Genomic DNA, 21,860 nt, shown 5'->3' on the forward strand with positions numbered 1-21,860 from the left:
GATCTCATGGTTCATGAGTTAGAGCCCCTCACGTGGCTCTCTCCTGTCAGCAAAGAGACGGCTTCGGATCTTCTGTCCTCCTCTGTCCCTCCCCCATTCACACATGTGCACATGCCCCCACCCTCTCTCTCTCTCAAATAAATAAGCATTAAAAAAAAAAAAGAAAGCATTCTTCTGAGAGTTTCACATCCAAATGTTTATGGGGGATCAGGGAAGTACCCTCAATAGTGACAATGGCTCGTTCCTAAACAATAGAGTGGGGGAGACAGTGGCAATGTGGAAAGATCATGCCCCATCTCAAGGGGCAGTCATAGGGAAAGCAGGTATGGCGTCAACGGATTTTTAGATTTTTCTAAAGAAGCTGAAAGCGAGGACTGCCATGTGAAATCTTGTCTACAAGCCAAGTTTCTTCTTCTGGCCAACCTGTTTGTGACTTGGAGCGATCTAGGCTTGAGTCTTCCCTAGAAGTCTTGGGTATGTACAGTGAGTGACAGTAGAGAATGTCAGACGCATCTCTTCTAAGGCGATGGATACAGTGGGACAAGACAATTCTGGGTGGCTTGCGGGGGAGCCAGCGGCTCTAGCTGGGTTTAGCCACTTAGACTTTTTTTAAACATTTTTAAAGTGTATTTATTTTGAGAGAGTGAACACAAGCAAAGCAGAGGCAGAGAGAGAGGGGAGAGAGGATCCCAAGCAGGCTCCATGCTATCAGCACAGAGCCCGATGTGGGGCTCGAACTCAAGAACCGTGAGATCATGACCTGAGCTAAAGGCAGACGCTTAACCGACTGAGCCACCCAGGTGCCCCTGGTCACTTGGTTTTCAATGATCACATCAAAAAATAATGTTAAGTGTAAAAACGGAAAATTAGGACATTTGAAAAATAGTACATTTCACAGGATCCCATTTTTTTTTTCACGGTATTTTAAGCTTCTAGCTAGAAAAATAACCGGGGGAATATACTCCTGACAATTAGCAGCGGTCATCTCTGAGGGGTGATATTATGAGGCACTTTCCCTCTGTAGTGTGTATTTGCATTTGTTTTATAGTGGCCACACATAAAAATTAGTGTTTAAAAAAACTGCAGATCTTTTTCTAACACAACTACGCAAGTACACGTACGCGTACGTAAACACACGGAAATGGGCCTGAAGAACGTAGATCAAATGATCGAGCGTGGTTACCTCAGAAAAGGCATGGGGCTTGCGTGGGTTGGCAGGTGAACGGGAAATTTAGTTTTGCCATCCTTCTGTCTGGTTTGAACCCGTATAGTATGTACCCCTGGGTTATATAAAAATGTGTGAAAAACGTCAATGCCCAACAACCCAATTCATCCATCTACACGTAAAAGAACTACTCTCCCAGGTGAGAAGGGGAACCTTCCAGGACATGTCCTGTCTTCAGTATTGTCCTCCCTCATCCCTCCCTGACCCAATGCCCCTTGCCCGCCGCCGGATGACCCCCCCCCCCACACTGAAAGAGCAGCCAAGGGGCCTCATTGTAACACTCATTTTTATATAAATATCCGCAAGTCATGTTACAGAATAAGCCCCACCGGGGAAAAAAAGTCAACGTTATGTTTTTGTTAAATTGACCCCTGCCTTCTAGGTTGGGCCCCAGCCTGGGGGCGCCTGCTGCTTTGGGAAGGCTGGGACTGCTGCCGAGAGGCTGCTGAAGAAGCTGCCTGTGTGGCCCACCCCCGGGCCGACCCCCTTCTTTGGTGTGTGGTACATGGTGACCTTCTCTGCCCCCCACCCCCCCAGCCTAGGGCAGGGTTCTGGGGAACAGGGTTCTGGGGAGCAGGGCCCAGGAGTCCTGGGGGCACTTGGAAATGGAGTAGGGGGACTGAGCCACTAAAGAGGTGGAGTCTGAAGCTTAGAGATTTGAGCCTTTTGGGAATGGTGGCACACAGAGGTAACAGAAACAAGTGGGGGGGGGGGGGGACCTGGGCTGTTAGCCAAGCAGGAAGCGTTTGCCCTTCTTTCCAGCCTAGGTACCCAGGTCCCTTCCCCTGTTGCTCTGTCTCCTGCTGACTCCGTATTTCCAGGGATAAGCCCTGGGTTCCTGCCTGTCCCCTCCCAGCTCTTCCCTCTACAATCCCCCCTCCCCCCACAGAGAGGCCAGAGGCTAGGAACACAGCACCAGTCTGAGGATTTAATTAACCAGGAAGGGGGGTTATTGGGAGGGGCACCCCTGTAAAAATGTACAAAAGGTCTGGGGGGCTATGTGGAAGGGGAGATAAATATGTACATGGAACCCCCCTTCCGTTAGCCCCTCCTCCCCCAGCCCTGAGAGGGCATGAGGACTTGGGTGGTAGGTGAAGGGGAGGGGGGGCACTTTGGCCTCTGGCTTAGTGAGCCCTTGGGGAGGCAGGCCAAGGGCCTAGGGGCCCTCAGAGGGGGCGATGGTGTACCTCAGGAGATCATGAGCTATGACCTCTGAAATGACCCCCACTCTCATCTCTCACATGTACACACACACGCGCGCACACACACACTCACACACACACCCCTCTCTCTAGAGGATTGTGACCTCTGCCCTCCCAGTGACCCCAAGGTCCATCTGATGCTTGATCTTGTGGGGGTTGGGGCTTCTGCTCCCAGGTTCCATGACCTCAGAGATGGCTGGTGAGGTCATGACCTCTGCCCTCTAGCCCTGGCTTGAAACCTCAGCTCTAGGACCTTGTCAAAAGGAAAGGGGGATGGAGCTTGGCCCCCGCCCCTCCCCTTCCCTCACCTGTCAGCCCGGGCTGGGCCAGGGGCCCTAGGTGGGGAACTAGGCCGGGGGGCGGGCACAAGTGGAGGTGGTGCCCCCAAAAGGGCTCCTGGGGGGGTCTTGCTGAGAAGGTGAGGGGTTCCCGGGGCCGCAGCAGGTGGCGGTGGCGGGGCCAAGCGGCTGTATAGCAGGGGGTGGGCAGGCTCCAGACCGTAGAGGCGGGCGGCAGCCACAGCCCCTGGTCCAGTCAGCTCCTCGCCAGCCTCATAGAAGCGGGGTGGCCTAGCAAGGCGAGGGGGCCCTGCCAACCAGGTTGGCTCCAGAAAGCCAGCGCAGCGCTCTGGGGGACTAGGGCCCAGAAAAGGGGGTGGCCGGGGCCTCTCAAACAGTAGGTGAAGGCCCTGAGGCCCAGTGGTGGCGGCGGCGGCGGCAGCGGCGGCGGCGGCAGCGGCGGCGGCAGCAGCGGCGGCGGCGGCCTCCTCCTTCCGTTCTTCCTTTACCCGCACTGATTCCTTGGCCGGTCTGGCCCCTTCCTCGCCAGCCCTGGCCTTGGGAGTAGCAGGAGAAACTCGGAGCTGGGGCCGTGAGAAGGGGAGGTCCCTGTGGGAAAGAATGGAGGTACTCCAGTGGTCTGACCAGGCTGTGACCAGACCAGGCTTCGGGGAGGGAGGGCCAGCGGTGTGGGCAGTGGTGGGGGGGGGGGGGGGACGGGGAAGCACACCTGTCTTTCTCCTCCTTGGTGATAGAGGGCTCTCTCCGCTCCACAGGCCGCTCCTTGTCTGAGCCTGGAGTCCGGGCGGCCTCAGGGGGCCGGACCCAGGCAGGAAAGGCCAGAGGACTGCGGTGCAGGCGGCCCCATGGGTCTGGCGGGGAGGCGAAGGCTGGTGGAGCCCCTGGGCTTTCTTTCTGGGCAAAGACGGCGCCGGAGTCTAGACAGAGGGCGAAGCAGGGAGTGACAGGAGCCACGAGGAGGAGGCCCCACTCGGGGACAACCCCCCCTCCCCAGCCCACTGCCACAGCCACCCACCCGCCCCACCCCACCCGCACTCACTGAATGTGGGGCTGCCCAGGCCTCCAAAGGCCCCGTTGGAGAGGGCAGCCAAAGAGGCGAAGCTTGTGGGACGCCCAAAGGGATCTGTGGGAGAAAAGGGGAATGGTCAGAGCGTCGGCAGCCGGCTCTCATCAGGCACCAAGACTGGCAGGGAAGAGGCAGCTTATTAGCAAGCAGGCCCCAGAGCTCTCGGCCGCTTGGGTCTTGGTTTTAACCACCAGGCGCTGAACACCTCCTTAGGCCTGGCAAGGCACTAGGCTTTGACATGCATCGTGTTGTTTAACCTCACAAACAACAAGCCCCACTAGGCAGACAGGATCACTCCCACTTAAAGATGATGAAACAGGCTCAGAGAAGTGAAGTGACTTGCCAATGGTCATCTAGCCAGTAAATGGTACCCCCAGGCCAAGGCCTCTCTGACTCCAGAGGTCAAGGTCTTACCCCACAATCCCCCGACACCGGCCACCCAGACCGGCTCTAGAGCAAACCATTCACCCGAAGATCTCTGCTGGCTTCCTCCCACCTGACATGCAGGGCCTTTCCCAACCTGACCCTAACTTCATGCACATAGCCAGTCAGAACAACTAACCTACCCCACTAGGGGAACATCTCGCAACTTCCTCTTCCAGGAACACCTAATCCTATGCTATCAGGCTCAATTCCCTTGTGTCTACCCAGACCCGAGTTAAATCTCCCCACGAAGCCTGACAAGACTGCTAGGAGCCAGCGGCCATGTTCTCACCTGGGCGTGCACAGCCTTCCTCCACCCTCCTCTCCCAGGTGGCACACTATACCCCCTACCACTGGCTATTTCAGAGACAGTGTCTGAGGTGGCAGAGATTGGCAATCGCTTCTCCCTTCCCTATCCCACTTCACAGGTGACAAGATCAAGGCTCAGAGGGGTTAGAGTAACTCGCCCAAGGTCACGAATCAAGTGGAGCCAGGCCTACCCCCATTCCAGCCGCCTCTCAAGTCTAATTTCCATCCCCAGCTTGAGAACTCCTGAAGTCAGGGACAAGGCCTGGGTTGCCCAACATGCCCTTGGCTCTTACCAATGTGGGTGCTGGGGCTCAGAAAGGTTCCGTGGGCCCCGGGAGCTGCGGTGAAAGGGTTGGCTGCAGCGTGGACGGCACCTGGGGCAGAGAGGTGGGAGATTCTGGTGAGGCTGAGTGGGCGCAAGGTGGGCCTTGGGCTATAGACAGGGAACCTCAGGCCCTGAGAGGGCTGGCCAGACTCACCAGTCGCAGTGAAGAGGGAGGCGGCCGGGTGGGAGAGCTCCTGCCCAGGGGGCAGGGCCCCATAGGGCCCCGGAAGGCAGGGCAGGAGGTCGTTCCGAAAGTCAAGCTTGTGGGAGTCGCCCTGCGTGGGACAGGGAGAGGGGTGGTGAGTGAGGAGCCAGGTGAAGTCCCGCTCTTGCTCTTCCACCCCTAGGTCCCCTCCAAGGGCTGGCGGGTGCCAAGAAGGGGCTTGGGTGCCTAGCCTCTGCCTCTCTCAGAGCCTTCTCAGACCACCTCCCCCTAGTTAGCCAGACAACCTAGTACTAACTGTGAAAATGCTCAGGCAGTGACCGGGACAGAGCCAAGCAATTCGGCCAAGCTCTGCCAAAGGCAGATGCCCAGGGCTCAGGCTGGCCCACTCTCGCTCTCCCCAGCCCTCCGGCCCCAGTACCTTCATCTTTTCCTGGTGTCTCAGGATCATGTAAGCCACGCGCACGTGCATGGCACACCACTTCCCTGGTTTCTGCCGCCCCAGAAGGATAACCAAAGGGAAAGGGAAGGAAAGAACGTTCACTCGTCACCCACTCCAGGCCTGGTCCTAGGCCCAGCCTTGCCACACAACATCCCCACTCATCATCCCTACAACTGAGGGATGACTAGGTTCATTTCACAGCCTAGGAAACTGAGGCTCAGAGAGATAAACTGTCTTGCCCAAGGTCCCACGGCCAGTTACATCAGAACCCAGGTCTGTAGCTTGTAAGCCTTTCCCTTTCTGTTGTTCCACATCTGGCTGCCTCCACGTCTTGGGCTTCTCGCTCATTCCCAAGCAAGACCCGCCCTTAGCCAAACACCCTGACACCAGCCCGCAGCCTCATGCAGCCTGAGGTCCTCACCAAACTCACCCTCAAAGGTGGCCGGAAATGGTCGGGGATCTGGGGATGGCAAAGCAGAGATTGGCGGCGATTCAGACCTGTTTACTGTCTTGGGCACCTCGTCTCCACAGTCCCCAATCCCCACCCAAACACCAGAGCCCTTGTGTGGCTCCCTCGGGCCTTGCCTGCCTCTGTCAAGACTGATTTCCCCATCTCTCCCACTCTGGGTATCTCCCCTCCAGCACTAAGGTCTTGAACCAGGCCCCAAGGACGTGCCCCTGCTTGGAAGACTGGGGAGTGAGGAGGCAGACAGGCAGCTTTCTCAATCTCAGAACCTATCCTACTAACAGCTTTACATAGTGAGACTCTGCTGAAGATTCCTCTAGTAAAAAAAACCTTTACTGCTGCTAAAAGAGGTTGCAAAATCTCTGGTCTAGTCTACCCTTTAGGAAACACATCCTGTGCTTTTCATGATATTCCCAGAGCCGTGGGCTCTAAGGCTGCTCCCTGTGCCACTTCACAAAGGAGCAGCTTATCTTTTCATTCATTGTTTTATGGACAGGACTTCCTGGTGTGATGTCACTTGAAAAAAAAAAAAAAAAGGATTTTGTAACTTGAAAAATTAGAAAACTCCTACAAAAACTACTCTCCTAGTAAGCTCACTTCTGGGACAACTTCATGAAATCTCCTATTCCTCATGCATGGTAAACCTTGTCCTTTACAGAAATTCCCTCTCGTCAGATTCTCAGGGATGCCCCTGATCGTGTATTAAAGGCAGGGATCAGTCGTTCACTTTCAATCAACCCTGCTCTCCCTCAACAGATATTCTAGTTCCCCCAGGACCTGCCTTGGCCCCCCTCACCTGTGTCCCCTTTTGGGGAAGCCCGCTCGGCACTGGCCCCAGTCGTGGTGGCAGCTCGGGGTTCGTGCTCTGGGAAAGGGGAGTGGAGGGATCAGTCAGGAGAGCTGGCGCCAGGCATAAAAAGGGGTCTGGAACCAAGCTGGGGGCTGGGACAGGGAGGGTGCATTGGCTCTGAAGAAATCTAGGTCCACAAGGGGAGGACAGGAGAATGGGCGTGGTTTTGGGGAACGGAAGAAGGTATGTGGATCCGGGGCGTCTGGGTTTGTACAGGGTGGGAGGTGCTGGTATTTGGATTGGGAGCTCACCTTGGGCTGGAAGGCCCCCTGCAGGGAGCCAAAGGAGACAGCCGGCGGGAGGCCCGGAGGGAGGCCGGGCACTGCGGGAGGGAAGGCCGTGTACGGCTGTGGAGAGAAGGGGACTAGTCCAAGCTGGGGGTGGAGGGGCAGCCCACGTCTCGTCTGCCCATCAATCCTCTGGCCTCCACCCTAAAGTCCCCCAGGGAGCTCTCCCAGGCTCAAGGCTCTTGCTTTTGAAGCTGAAGACTGGATCCCCAACAGTCAGGGCCACACGCATTGATGCATCCATCACATAACACACCACACACACACACACTCACATTATGCCGGAAAAGGCCTTCCATCTTTCCTGGATATTTCTCAAACTAGGGAAGAGAAGGGAAGAGTAAGCTGCCAGCCAGGGACCCATGATCTTCCCCTGGAAGCCACACCCTCCCCCCAAGTCTCTGAGCCTCATCACCAGCCCAATGAGCTCACCATGTGGGGGCCATGGGGTGGCAGCAGGCCCGGGGGATAAGGGGTGAAGTGCTGGTGGGTGTGCTGGTGGGTGTGCTGGTGCTGGTGGTTGTGCTGGTGGAACTGGAAGGCCAGGGGCCGGGCGGAGCCCCCTGCCCCCACCACCTCGGGGCCACCCTGGGCATTCAGGTAGCGAGAGTTCAGGTCCTGGCCGATCAGGTCCTGCTCTGTGGGAGGGGAGGGGGAGAAGGCTTTAATATCTGTCGCCACCAGGTCAGCCTCCTTGGGCCCAGGTGACTGGCCTTCCCTTCTGGCCTTTAGCCACTCCCTCCTCAAGCCCTGATGTCTGCTGAGGTCCAGCTGCCCCAAAGCCGACTGGGCCCAAGCCCGGGGCCATGGCCCCCCACCCCCCGGCCAGGACCCCAAACTCACCAGAAAGGGCGTTAGCGGCTGAGGCCCCAGGGTGCCCTGGCACCTGCAGCAGGGGTGGGGGTGGGGGCAGGGTGGGGCCAGGGGAGAACAAGGAGGGGTGGGGGGGCGGTGGGGGGGGCCGCAGCCCAGGGGGGGGAAAGCTGTGGGTGGACAAAGGCAGGGGCAGTGAGGGCGTCGGGGGCCGGTGGGTGAGCTGCGCGGACGAGGAGGAGGCAGATGAGGAGGAAGAGGACGAAGAGGATGATGAGGGGGGAGGCTGAGCCACGGGAGGGGCCGGGGCCTTGGGGGGCGGCCGTGAAGAGCTGGGGAGAGAAGTGGGGAGATGAGTGAGGGGTTGGGAGGTGCCAGCTCTGACGGGAGGGGGTCAGAAGCCTGGGCGATACCTTGACCCTGGTTCTCCAACATGGAAGGTGGTAGAACCCGGCCCCCAGGACCCCCACCCCCGCCCAGGGAGCCCATCCTCAGACTGAGGTACCTCCCACACCCAGCGACCCCCACGCTCTCCCTCTCCAGATCTCTTCCACACAGCTGCCCGGACGTCTCTGGCCACATGACTTGCCCTTTTCTGACTCAACTGCAGCACGAAACATGTCGTTCACTTTGCCGCTTAGTTACAACCTAAGCCACCTGGGTTCCCACCCTAAGACAGTGGAAGCAGCACCTCCCTGGCCTGGCCTAGGAGTCAGGTGACCTGAATTCTAGGCCCATCTTGCCATTGACACCCTGGGTGACCTTGAGCAAGTCACTGCCCCTCTCTGAGCCTTAGTTTTCTCAAGAATAAGAAAAAGAACAATAATGAGAATGACAACAATAGAACAGCATCGATAATGACAGTAATAGTGTCAGTGATTCTTACCCTTTAACAAGCACTTACTGTAGGTCAAGTGCTGGCACCTGCTTTACATGCTAATCCAAATCTCCAACATGTCACACCACCTTCCCAACTGCTGCTGCGTCCGTGCAACCACCTGTACCATTTACTTCTTTCTTTAATTTAACTCTTTCTTGACTTTTCACTTAGCCTCGCCCAAGCCACACATGTGAAATCAAGGGTTTGAGATACTAGTCATGTTTTTCTAAAGCAAGTAACAACTGAAAAAAATTTACTCACGTAACAGCTCAAATTATCTCACGCACCACTGACGATGCACGTACACACTTTGGGAAACACTGCATTAACTCATAATGAATCCTCACAATAGCTTTGTTAGGATGAAGGTACTCTTGCTATTTCTTTTTACAGGAGGAGGAAATGGAGGCTCAGAGAGATTAAGTGACTTGTCAAAAATCACACAGTCACTATGTGGCAGAGCAAGATTTTGAGTCCAGGTCTGACTGACACCAAAGCCAGCACCCTTAATCATCATGTCAGCATTTCCCAAAGTATGTTCTGAAGAACAGTATTCCTAGCAGATGTGCCCTGCAAGAAGGTCTCACCAGCAAATAAAATTGAGAAACGGCACAAAGCGGATTTCCCTGCATGTGAATGTAGGGTGGAAAGGTTCTGGTAAGTCCTGCAAGCAAGTAATTTCTTTAAATCTGTTTCACCCAGTGTCTCTAAAACTTTTCAGCCTCGGAATCCTTTCTTCAAGTCACATCCCACAGGTACCATCCCGTGTCCCAGCCACAGAATGCAGGGGTTGGCGCCAAAATGACCAGGTCCTTCCAGATCAGACCAAACCCCTGGACCACTCACCTGCCAGTGCTGAGGTCCAGGCTGCTGCCATAGGGAGAAGTGCGGAGGCCGAAGGGCGAGACCCGAAGCTGCAGCTGGGGCTGGGGTGGGGGTGGCAGACTGGGGGCGGCCGGCAGGGGTGCAGGGGGTGAGACAGGAGGCCGAGGGGCCGGTGCAGGCGGTGGTTCCTTCGGGGGGAAAGGCACTAGCAGCGGGTCGGGCCCTGGGGGCTGTTCCTGGCTCCGCTCCAGGCCCGACACTTTAGGGACTACGGAGAGTTTTGCTTCACAGTTCCCGTTGAAGGCGCCGTGGGGGCCCGAGGCTGTGAGGACAGGACAGCAGACATATTCAGTTGAGGCCCATGCTCACCCAACTTCCCTCCCTTGTCTCCAGCCCCAGCCCTTGAGACCAACCTTTGCTGGTTGAGACAGTAAAGGATGGATCGAGGTCATCATCGGAGACCTGGGGAAGAAGGGGAGGGACAGGGTCAGGTTCTGCTCAGGAAGGCTCTAACCCAGGAAGGCTAACAGCCTCTAGAGCCTGCTAGGAATAAGTGATGGTAATAAGTCTATTTCACCAGGTTAGCTAAAATCCAGCAAAGACTATGGGCTCCAGAGGGCCTATCCTTGGGAAAAAGGTAGGATAGCTGAGCCTGAAATTAGGCCAGGAGGACTGACTCAAGGTAGAACTTACATAGCAAAGAAGTAGACACATCAAAGCAAAAATGTTAGAGATCACTAACTGCTGGCCCACATGTCTACCTGACTTACAGATCAGTTTGGTCCACAAGTGTTAGCAAAATCTTTGAAAATTAATTGCTGATAAATGCAAAACGTCCTCATAAAAACTCAGACTTGCAGGTTCTCTTAAAAACTGGCTCCTATTCTTGCATGATAATTAGCTAGAACTAGACAGTGGTCACCTCCTTTAGACAGACAAGAACTCTCTGGTTCACCACAGCCCCTGTCCAGCCAACTTTTTAAACTAAAACAAGACACACATCAGGGAATACAAACTCAGTTAGTTATAGGAGTAGAGCATCAACTGCTACAACACGTTATTTCAAAACAAGCACATCAAGCCTGATGAAAAAACTGAAATCTAACTTATAAGACTTGTTCCGACACTGACCACAACAGTTTAGAATCTTCGCTGCCATAATCTCTGCTTGGGACTCTAATCTGTGAGAGCAGACTAACTGCTAGCAGGAAGGACCAGCTTAGTTTCACAGTCACCTAGGATTTCTGTGGAGAACCACTGGTATCTCCAAGGGCTTTGAAAAATGTAGGATACCAAAACATGGGCTTTCTATTCTTTGGTCAACTGGCGCTAGTTACTAAAGAAAAGAAGTCATTTACCCTCTCAATCTCCCTTCCCCTCCCCGCGTTCAATCCTGGCCCACCCTAACCTATGTTCCCCACTCAAGGGGAGGCTCTGTCTGCTGCACATTGGAGACCTTTAAGCTGCAGTACATTTTACAAGTTGTAACACTGCCCACCCCACAAGTTCTACCCCCACTCACCCTCTCGTCCAGATCGCTTTCTGCATCGCACTGGGGAGAAGGAAAGACAGAGATGTCACAAGAGGGAAGAAGAGTGGGGCCCAAGGTAGAGAGGGGACTTCCAAAGAGGAATTGAGAAGGGAGGGACCAGTACAGGTGGAGAGCACTTACTATGTATCCAGCTTCCAGAGAATGACGGGAGGAGGCCTGAGAAAGACCAGAGTCCAGAGGTAAGGGAGGCTGACTGGCAAGGCCTTTGGATAAAGTCTAAACTCCCCAGCAAAGAACTCAAGGTCTTTCATGACACGCTCAATCCTTTTCCAGCTACTTCTCCTGCTAGTGCCCACCGTTCCCAATGTTCTATCTTCCAAATACATTCTCACATCTCTGTGTTTTTGCTCCAAACAACTTGGCTCGTTTCTTCTGTTAGCACAATTATGACTATCCTTCAAGGCCTGACTAAGACATCCTAGGGGGCTTTCCCTAACCACAACCCTCCTCCCATCCCCCAGGCAGAATGAGTGGCTTCCTCATGTGGGTTTCTACAGCATCTCTCCCAGACCTCTGCCTTCTATAGCTTCTCAGATTTTGGTCTAGGTATTTGTTCACAGATTGTTTTTTTCTTGGGATATTACTACTGCCTCAAGAGAGAGGGCTGAGACCCTATCTAATTCATTTACGATTCAGTGAAATCTCTTTGATACAGCTCTGAATTATCAACGTGTCTGAAACAGAGCCAGCCAAAAGCAGAAAAGTCTGACTGTAGGAATGTCTCTGTCAGACCCGGACTGAGGAGTAGAGGGCTCAAATTTGCTCTGCCTTCTTTGCCCTTAGAAAATAAAATCACTGTTTACGATGGGCAGTGGCATTACTGATGAAAAACAGGTCTATGTGAAGGACGTTCTGCCCAGAGTTTTAAAGGACAAGGATCTATGACAAGCTCACCTCTTTCCTTCTCCGTTTATTGGGCCATTTTCGGGCCCGATCCCCAGAGGGCCGGCCAGGCTCCCGATCAGAGCTGTCCCCTGGCTCCCCAGTGGCCCCACTGGAGCCCCCCCTCTTCCGCTTCCCAGAATGCTTCAGCCGATGTTCCAGTCGCTCTGGGGGCTGAAGAGATGCATCCTTCTGTGGAGGAGGAGGTGGGACTAAAGTAGATGGAGAAAGGAAAGCTCCCGACCTCTCTGGGGGTGACCAGGCTACCAAAGTGGCTCTCAGACCAGATAACCTGGTTGGTCCCTGGAGACTAACTCTACCTCCTCCCACCCCAGGGTGGGGCAGAGGCCTGGCCAGAGGAGCCGGTTGCTCTGGTTTGGGGTGCCAGCATTCCCCCCTCAACTCCACCCACTCCAGGCACGATACCCTTCTCTCTGCCCCTCTGAAGCCCCCAAAGGTCCCCAGCCCCACCAGGCCCCACCTGCAAGGCCTCAAGGCTGGCGAAGCTGGCGATGGCGAAGCCATCGATCAAGTCCTCCTCTTCTTCTTCCTCCTCCTCAGGCTCCTCCTCGGCCTCCCCGTCGTCTGCGCCCCCCTCCTCCTCCTCCTCCTCTTCCTCCCCGCGGCTGCCCGAGCCGGCAGGTCGCTTCCGAGCTCGGGGTCGCGGGGGCCGAGGCCTGGGACGGGGCCGCCGTCGTCTCGGGCCTCCGGGCCGCTCTCCAGACGAAGCTGACGACCAAGGCCTGGCCGGCGGTGGCGGCGACGAGGACGACGAGGAGCCGCGCGGGGCGGCCAACAGGGCCCGGGGCGCGTCGCCGCCGGGACCTCGGCGGCGCCGCTGCTCCCGGTCTCGGTCTCGGCGCGAGCAGCGCCGCCGCCGCCGCTCCCCCTCAGCGGCCCAGCCCGGGCCCGGAGCCGCGGCCGCTGCCGTCTCCATGGCGACCGCCCTCAGCGCCGCATCCGGAGGCGGCGGGGCCCGAAGCGACCTGTCCGCAGGCCCGGGGTCGCAGGCGCGGCGCTGGCGGCTGCACAGGGACGAAAAGGCCACGGCTTCCCCTTTAAAGCAGGATCTACTGGCCCCGAGCTTGCCCCAAGGCCAAGGCCCGGGGAGCCGGCGCCGCCCCCGGGGCGACAAGCCCGAGGGCCCCCCCTGTGGGGCCGGCGGGGCCGAGACGCCGAAAACGGGGCGGCCGTCCCTTTAAGGCGAGGCCTCAAGTTGTCCAGCCCCTGACCCCTTTAAGACGACCCGATGGTGTCCGGCCGGCCTAGTGCAGTGGCCGCCCCCTGCCAGGGGTCGAGACAAGTCTCCCCGAGGAAGAGGAAGGGCCACCCCTTTAAAAGGGACCGAAAGCTCGCCCCGAAACGTAGACCTCCCCTTTAAGAGTGTCTCAAGTCCTCCGGCTAAAAGAGGCCACCCCTTTAAGGAGTCCAGGGTCCTCCAAACAGCAGGCCGCCCCTTTAAGGGCCCGGGAGTTAAGTTTCTGGTCCTCCACAAGCGGCCACTTCCCCTTTAAGCTGATTTTAAAGGACTTCTTGCGTGAGAGAGAAACAGCGGTGAGAATCCCCACTCGTTCCAGCTCTCCCAACAGCACAGTTCTCAATTTGTCAAGCTTCTGTTCGATGGCTTCCCCTTTAAGGCTGCCGATGTAGTCTGCCGAGTTCAGTGGCCGCCCCTTTAAGGAGATTTAAAGGGGCCTCCTCCAGGCCCAGCTCTTCCAGCCTCCGCCTCCGGTCGCCATGAAAGGCGAGGGGGGGGGGCGGGGCCGCGGGTCCAGCCCTCCAAAGCCCCGGATGTGAGGCAACGGTGACGGGTAGAGCTTCTCTGTCTGCCGACATAAAAGTCTCTTCCTCCTTTCCTCCGTCTCTGCCTGACTTGCGCCGTAGGGGATCCGGAACAGCCGTTGGGCAGCGGGGTAGCTCCAGCGCACCCTCCTGTTGTCTCCTTTGCAGTCCTGGGCCTCTTCTTCGTCAGGACTTCCCTGCCCCTCCTCCCTCTTCCTCCTCAGCCTACGCCTCCTTCCTCTCTCGGCCTCCTCCCACACTCCGCCCCTTTCCCCTCACCCCTCCACAAGCTTAGTCGTTGATAGGTTGAGAAGTGTACGTCAAGGCGAAGGGCGGAGTCAAGCTCCGGGGAATCGGTAATATGTAACCGCCCTCAAATCTTGGATTGGGTATACGTCAGATTAGCCCCGCCCTTCATCAGGTCTTGTGACTAGACTGGTTAGAAGTAAGCGCTTGGGGCGGTCCCTCAGGTGACCCCGCCTCTTCCTGCTCTCTGTTCATTGGCCCGTCTTCAGACAGCGTCGAGACTAGGAGCCAGGAGGTGGTGCGCAAGTTCTAGGAAGCGGTTGGCCGCTGGGCGGCGTGCGGCCGCGGAAAGTGCCTCTCGAAAGCAAGTTACGTCGTCTCTCCCTTTCCGCCGCTTGCCTTAAGTCCACAGGCCGCCTGGCTTTCTCGCGCACGCGCGTTGGCAGTACTGTTGAGCGGCTGGCAACTCAGCGGGATCCCCTCGGTGCCGGGTGGCTCGAGCACGCGGCATGCCTTGCGAGCACCAGACGCGCTAGAAGGAAGCTGCGTCCTCATTATCCGTTCATTGCGTGGGAGAGTGGTCTCCGCGTGCTAATAGGAAACACTTTGCACTTGTGTGCCGGCCGCGGCCACTTTCTCACATATTAACTCATTTGACAGTAAGAGTTCTTTTAGGAAGGTACTGATATTAGCCCCGTTTTACAGAGGGGGAGGGGAATTAACACACATTGAGTTTCCTACACAGGATTTGGGCTCAAGAAGCCTTAACTGTGCTCTTAGCCACTGCTCTGTTCTGGCCCTAAGTTACCAAAGATGGAGAATGCCACTTCTGGCCTCTGCTTGCCTGGGTTAGCCATTTTAACAAGGACATCTCATTACACATTCAGCTTCCTTCCTTTACTTAAAAAAAAAAAAAAAAAATCTGTACCTCCAATGTGGGGCTCAAACTCACGACCCCGAGATCGAGTCACGTGCTCTACCAACTGAGCCAGCCAGGTGCCCCAGCTTGCTTGTGTGTAAAATGGGTATAATTCCCTCTCATAGTGCTATCTGCAGGGCAAGTACATATGACAGGTTGTTGTAGGTGCTCAATTACAGCGGATTACTCTTATCTCTTGAATCCAGAAGCAAATCCTGGCCTGCATGTTCAGAGGAATTCAGGGCCATACTGATCAAGGCCTTGGTCCACTCTGGGTCCTTCAGTCTCCTCCTTGATGTAAGTGAATTTAGAGAACCCTGCCCAGGGTCCAGAGTCAGTATCTTCTGGAACAGATTCTCAAGTATCCCTCCACACAGGAAAATTCTTAAATCAAGGAAGTATGTCCGATGACCATTCCCCCACTTCCCGTATCAAACCCTCATTGCCTTCCCTGGCACCTCCCCCATTTCCCAGTCTTTGGGAGCCAAAGTAAAAACATCAGCTGGTACTGTCAGTCAATCTCAAACTTAGCCAGAGACATACAAAAGAATCAGAAACATATTGAAAACTTTACTAGAAATATAAAGAAAAAAATATAACTGCCTCAGATGCTTCAGGATGGACGGACAAACAGATGGAGCTCCTAGGTCCGATGGGGATGCTCCCTATCCACTTCCTCCTCCTCCAGGAGCGAGGCATCCAGCTCCTCCAGCCGCTGCTGCAGCAGAGGTCCCACATCTGGGCTGGGGGCCACGTTGGAGGTAAGGGTCCTGCCAGCTGCAGCCCGGACTCCTCGAGATGGCCGCCGGGATCGAGGAAGGCTGCTGTCCCGAAATTCTACAGCCCGCCGAAGCTTCTTTGAGCTGGTGAAAATCAGAGTCCCGTTGCGCTCCCGGGGCTCCTCAAAGATGGTTTCAAAGGTCCTGGACCAGGCAGGGAGGGGTGCTGGTTACCAGCATGGCCCCTGGTTCCAGCCTTCCCTCTATTACCCCCAAGCCTTCAGAGTTTCTCACCTCCTGGTTGTAGGTGACTGATAATTCTTGTTGGTATAAATTTCTTCTAAGCTGAACTCCTTCTTGTTCAACCTGGGAGCAAAGAGCAGAGGCCATTGAAAAACCCAGGGCCATTGTGCCCTGAAAAAAGGATAAGCAAGGTGTGGTCTATATTTTAGTTTCTGGGACACACTGAGGCCAGGAGTGCTGCCTGAGACAGACATATAGTTCTAAGTGCAAACCATGTTCAGACCAAATTGACTCCTCCCTGAGAGAAGACAGAGCCCCACTTCAGAGGGTCCAAGCCTACACCTATTTGGCCAAGGCAGCTGCATGTACAATGAGCCACTCACCTGATTGGTCGAGGCAGTCCCATTGGTGTAAGGTTTGGCTGAGGACGGACTGGTGTCCTGCGTATTCTGAATCGAGAAACCTTTCCCATGGTCTGCAAAAACAGGGCAGAGGATAAGCGTGCAGCATGGACTCAGAGTCCCACTTGTCTCCTCCCCCCATCTCTACTCCTACCTTGGTCTCAGGGTCTGAAAGCACCTGGTCCTCTGAGGCCCTTGGCTCCTTCCCCTTGGTTGAGCCCAACCTGCAGATAAGGTCAAGGCTCAGGGACAAATAATATTCATAGCAATATCCCCATCTCCTGCCCACTGGATAGTAGGGAAGGAGGCTGGGCCCAGACTGTGGCCAGGGCTTTAAGAAGGGTTTATTGAGAGCACTACCTGGGTTCTGCAGGTTCAGAGAAGGAGGAAGTAGATGCGGTGGACGAACAAGATGTGATGAGGGGAGGAGAGCCTCCCGCTCCTCCAAGAGGGAAGACCTCTTTCCGGAGACAGGGCCGAGGGGGTGGTGGGGCTCGGGCCATCTCTCCACCACCCACAGTGTGCCGCCGGAGCCGTGACCGGCTCGGGTGGTGTGGAGCAGGGGGCCAGCTGCAGGTATCTGGGCCAGGGGGCCCCAGATCGGGGCAGGAGTGGCTTCGGCCCAGAGAGGGCTTAGAAAGAGGTGCTGGGGGATTGCGGTCTTGGGCCCGCCACTGGCGGATAGGGGGCCGGGGACTGACAGATGCAGTGTCCTCAGTAGCCCCAGACTGCTCAGCCTCTGAGATGGCAATCTTCAACTCCAACTTCATGGGAGGTGATGGGGGTGGGGGCCGTGGGGCTTTGTTGGGTGTGAGGAAGATGTCAGCAAAGCTCTCCAGCTTGGAGCGGACGGAACGGAAGAGGGAGCCAAGCCCCAGGGACTGAGGCGGGGGCGTAAAAGGCTGGACGGCGGTGGGATCGATGGGGGCTCCAGTACAGGATCCGGGGCTAAGGAAAGGAGAGGCTCAGATGGGCATTCCTCAACTGCAGGTGTCTAAGCCCTACTTCAGTAGCCTCAGCTCCTCCCCCAAACACTAAACTTTGCCCACAGAAGTCTAAGCCCACCCCTAAAAAGCTAAGTCCTAAATTGAGGAATTGAACCTCAGACCTCTGAAGTCTACACCCCATCTTCACACACTGAGCTCCCTGAGGGGAAGGAGTTAAGCCCCACCCCCACCTTTGCCTCTGATACTTTTAAACTCAGCTGGGATTTTCCAGAGCCCTAAATCTCATCCCTCTGAGTCCTTACCTCCTGGTGGGCTCTCCAGCGGGTCTTCAGGCAAGGCAGATGGCTGGAATGGGGGATCCAGGTCCCTGGACGGAGGCATTGGCTGGTGAACCACGGTCATGGGCTTGGCTCTGGGGTTAAGGGGAAGGTAAAGACTGAGGGAGCTTCCGGGTCCAGATCCCACCTGAGCCAGCACCTCCCCTGTCCCTTAAGGCTTCTGAAGGTGCTACAAGGAAGGATTGGACAAGTAAATTCTGATGCCCCTAACTCTAGTTGCCTGGGTAACAGGTGTTGCCTGGACATTGCGATAATTCCTTCCCCAGCCCTCTCACCTTCTTGCTGGGATGATGAAGTTGGGAGTCTCATCAGCAAAGCCCTGGGTGTAAACAAAGAATGTTTTGGGGGAGGCAAGGAAGCCCCCTTCAGCCTTCTTAGCTACCCACATTCCGACCCTCTCAAGTCTCCAAAGGCCTGCCGGGGTTCACACCAAAGACTTTTCCATATAGGTCTTTCCTCGATGTCTTCCATCTAAAATAATATTCTCCTTACTCAGAGCAAAAGCTACCCCAGCTGAACGAGCCCTGACATCCTTACCCCAAAATACTCATACCTCAGCTGCGGGTCTTGAGCTGGCAATGTCTTCTAGCATCACCACCAGAGTAGGCTGGGGGGCCCAGTCCACCTTTTGTGAAGGGCCTTCCTCTGGGCCAGGGATTGTCCTTGACCTCCGTCTCAGGGTAGAAGGGGGCCGGTGGGTGCGGCTCAAGGGCTCTCGGCATAAGTGCAGTGGGTCGGGAGGCCTAGAGAGGACACAGGAATATCAGAGGGGTTCAGTTGTGTCCCGTTTACCCTCTATCCTGCCATGCTCACCTGGTCTGCGAGGACCACGTAGCCTGTTGGGATGGCGAGGCAGGTGGCTGGTTTCGGACAGGATCTCGGCGGTTGCTGCGGTGTTGTGGGTGGTGGTCTCTTCTTGGGGCACCAGGGGAACCTAATTGAGGAGAAAGTGTCAAGAGCAAGGTGATGGACTGAGGTCAGACTGGACAGGGCCTCCCTGAACCTAACAGTGCCCTGTGCCATCAAAGTGACAGAGACTGTGGCTAGAATTCACTTAAGAACCCAATGAAGTGAGTTGAACTGAATCAGGGGCCAGATATTACAGTGTCCTGAGCTGCAGTAATCTCACCCTGGCTATTTGGCGAAATGAAAGGGAGAGAGTAACCTTGGGTGAGTCACTGCCCTATTTGGGGCTTCGGTTTTTCTAATCTGTGCAATGGAGCCAAAGTCCTCAGCCTGCTTCCCAAGGATAGCCTAAAAGTTTGCCCGGGAAGAAAGCAAGGGTTTCTCATACTTAAGAGTGTAGAGATGTGGTTGCAGCCCAACAGGGTTGATGGTGGGGCAGGCGAGATTCTACCACTGAACCACCAATGCTGGGTTGATAGTGGGGAATGGGCACCAGAGACTCTGCCCAAATCTAGGTTGGATTGAGAGCTAAGCAGAACTCTAGTATTAGTGAGACTGCCTGAGCAGGGTGTGAGAATGAGGTATCTGGACCTCAATTATCCTCACTAGTGATCTAGTTTCACCTTGGTACTGAAGAGAGGACCTAAGGAAGAAGGGGGCCTTTCAGTTCAGGGGGCTCACCATACGGGCAGCCATAACATCTTCCAGCACTACAGCCAGGACCCGCCGAGAGGCCTTTTCCAAGGGCGAAGGGGCTGCCAGAGACTGCAGCCTCGGCCGTTTGGGGCTCCTGGCTCCCCATAATGCTCGAGCCAGGGGCTGGCGGCACAGACGTGGCCGGCCAGGTGGGCTGGAGGATGAGAGAAGCAGAAGACAGTCGCCTGGGTCTGTCGTTAGCTCTGTGGTTTCCCCGGTACGGTCGCCAGGCTCCCCGTTTCCCGTGCTCAAGACAGGCGGGCGGGGTGCGCTCTCACCTGGAGTCCCCGGGCAAGTCCATGGGGGAAGCGGCGGCTCCGGGGAGTCCCTGGGGGATCCCAGGCTGCAGCCTGGGATGGGGGGGGAGCGGGGGAGCGGGGAGTGAGGGCCAGCCCCTCCCCTGGGGCTCCGCCCTTCATGGTCCGCCCAAGGCTCCCGGTAGCCCACAGGCCGGGGCCCTGGGGCGTAAAAGGGCGCCCCCGGCTGGCCGTCCGGAGCGAGTGTCTTCCCGCTGCCGTCGCCCGAAATCAGTGGATCACCCGCGCCCAGACTGGCACTTGCCGGGAGAACCTGGCTTGCAGCGGCCCCAGTTCTCCCACGGCCCGAGCCTCCTGGTGGGGCCTTTGTCCCTGAAGAATCCACCCTGAGATCCCCCGGGATCAGCTGGGATCCCGGTCCTGGGAGGCTCACTTTCTGCCGGACCCCTCTGCAATCCTCATCCACTGCCAGCGAGTGGCCGAGAACTCCGAAGCAATACTCTCACACACCGACGGCACCCCCCGCCCCACCAGATCCCCTACACTGGATCCCTGTGGAAAGAATCCTACAGCGCGGTTCCTCCAATCAGACGCCGCGAGGATCCTCCTCTCCCTGTAAGTTTGGGCTCCGCAAAGCTCCACTCAGACAGGGTCAGCCCGAGCTTGAGCATCACGAACTCAGTCCGGATCCCCGGGGATCCACTGTCAAACAGATACCCCCTTCACTCCAATCTCGGGAGGTCCCACCCACAGACCCCATCCTCCACCCCTCCCCGGCTCCCCGCCCAGTGCTCTCCCCAGCCCAGGACCAGATGGTTCAAATGTTTCCTTCCCTCCCTCCTCCCGCCCTCTCTCCAGCCGCTCGGTGCCCTCCCCCGCGCGCCGCTCACCGCCGCCTCCCGCGGATCCCGGGTCTTCGACGGCTCCCACCTCCGGCTCCTTTAAAACCAGCCTTACCCAGCACTGTCCAACCGCCAAGGGCCTTCTTCTCGGAGCCTTCGGGCGCCGCCCAATCGCCGGTCCCCGTCTTCCGGGGTGGTGAGAAACTAAGTGAAGCCACCTGGCAGCCATCTTCCCTAGGGGCAAGAAGCCAAATTGGGCAGCGCCGCCATTATAGTTGAGGGCAGGTAGCTCTGTCCTCGAAAAACCGAAGTGGACCGGATGGGGTCGTTTTGTGAAGGCCAGTCAGTGGCCGAAGACTATGCCAAGTTTCTTGAACTACTGAGGCAGCTGTAGTGACTAGAGTGCCGCCACGTTTTTTAAGGGCATCTTCCGGTTTTGGTTTTGGTTTTTTTTTTTTTTTTTTGTTCTCAGGCCAATAAACGTGAACTGAGTTGCTAGCGACATGTGAAATTCCCAATTTCCTAGAGAAGCCTCATCGAGGGCGGTTCCGGTTACCCTCCGGGATTCCTCAGCCGGGTTCCCACGTCGCTGAGAAGATCGAGAGGGACTAGGGGCCAGAGACTAATGATAATGTCACCTCCGGCTCCTGTGTTTGCGCTATGTCCCGGAGAGACTGCTGGGCTGGGCCAAAATTGGGAGGAGGCTGGGGCGTTGACCTTCCTGGAGGTGTGGGGGTTTCTGCGGCGCACGCCGAGTGTTCAGTATAGGGGCGCCTTTGCAGGGGACCAATAACCCACCTTGGCGTGCTCCGTAGGGTCCGGCAGCTTGCCTCTCTGTTCCGGGCTCCCACTAACCTTCTTTCAAGAGGGGCCTGGAAATAGCCCTTAGTAGTAAGGGATCGAGGGTGCATTCCCACTGCTTGGGAGAGTCTGCATCGTGCAACCTTTACCAGGAGTCGGGCTATTAGTGGGGAGGAAGTGGGCAGGTACTAGCTTCTTGAACTGTGAAGGGGCTCTCACCGCCTAACCAGAGCCTGTACCTCCACTAGTTCTCCTTCCCCAGAATTTCCTCGTCCAAACCAGTACCTAATTTTCGTGGTGGAACAAGAAAGCCTGAAGCCTAGAATCCTGGGTCTGAGATGAAGGTGCAGCCCAACCCAGCAGAATTCTGCCTTCTGGGACTTCGTGATAAACGTATTGACATAGTGAGAATGATATGGAAAGAACAGACTCAGCAAGAGCTAGTGTGGAAAGTGAAGACTCCCCCACTCTGTAAGCAAGGGCTCATCCAGATAGCTCTCCCAAGCCTACAGCAATTCTCTTTGTAACACAAGGCCTGCTGGGTCCTCTGGAAATCCACGATGAGGCTTCTGGTGTTGGGGGAGCAGCAGCTTTTCCAGTTGGAAGTGTTCTCTCTTCCCTGGATGGGGGCTGGCTGGCTGGTGATGCTTGCAGCTGTGAGTGCTTGCAGATCCTTCTCAACCTTGTTGAGTTGAGAGGCCCTCTGAGGCTCTCACTTTCTTAAACAGGTGCTTCCCCAGCCCCAAGGCAAGAA

General features: G+C 56.2%; 2 protein-coding genes across 2 annotated transcripts; both read right to left on the minus strand.

Annotated features, from left to right (window-relative positions):
- Positions 1 to 1,493: 1,493 nt before the first annotated feature.
- FBRS (fibrosin) lies at positions 1,494 to 14,050 on the minus strand. Its single transcript, XM_045462354.1, has 18 exons — positions 12,491 to 14,050; positions 12,022 to 12,201; positions 11,248 to 11,283; positions 11,098 to 11,127; positions 9,989 to 10,037; positions 9,597 to 9,897; positions 7,901 to 8,202; positions 7,490 to 7,695; positions 7,333 to 7,377; positions 7,022 to 7,117; positions 6,717 to 6,785; positions 5,885 to 5,914; positions 5,434 to 5,505; positions 5,004 to 5,124; positions 4,818 to 4,898; positions 3,766 to 3,849; positions 3,436 to 3,643; positions 1,494 to 3,314 (listed from the first exon to the last, which is right to left on the minus strand). Exons 1-18 carry the CDS (start codon positions 12,944 to 12,946, stop codon positions 2,732 to 2,734), a joined length of 2,949 nt encoding a protein of 982 aa, XP_045318310.1. The 5' UTR covers positions 12,947 to 14,050; the 3' UTR covers positions 1,494 to 2,731.
- A 1,456-nt stretch (positions 14,051 to 15,506) lies between these two features.
- On the minus strand, positions 15,507 to 19,615 carry PRR14 (proline rich 14). The gene is given in 13 exon segments (XM_045462356.1): positions 15,507 to 15,879; positions 15,970 to 16,041; positions 16,302 to 16,393; positions 16,474 to 16,543; positions 16,680 to 17,181; positions 17,184 to 17,267; positions 17,569 to 17,678; positions 17,880 to 17,923; positions 18,158 to 18,347; positions 18,418 to 18,508; positions 18,511 to 18,538; positions 19,192 to 19,360; positions 19,485 to 19,615. Coding segments are annotated over 13 exon segments (1,755 nt in total). The 5' UTR covers positions 19,508 to 19,615; the 3' UTR covers positions 15,507 to 15,599.
- Positions 19,616 to 21,860: the final 2,245 nt, after the last annotated feature.

Source organism: Leopardus geoffroyi, chromosome E3 (assembly GCF_018350155.1).
Source record: "Leopardus geoffroyi isolate Oge1 chromosome E3, O.geoffroyi_Oge1_pat1.0, whole genome shotgun sequence".
NCBI lineage: Eukaryota > Metazoa > Chordata > Mammalia > Carnivora > Felidae > Leopardus > Leopardus geoffroyi.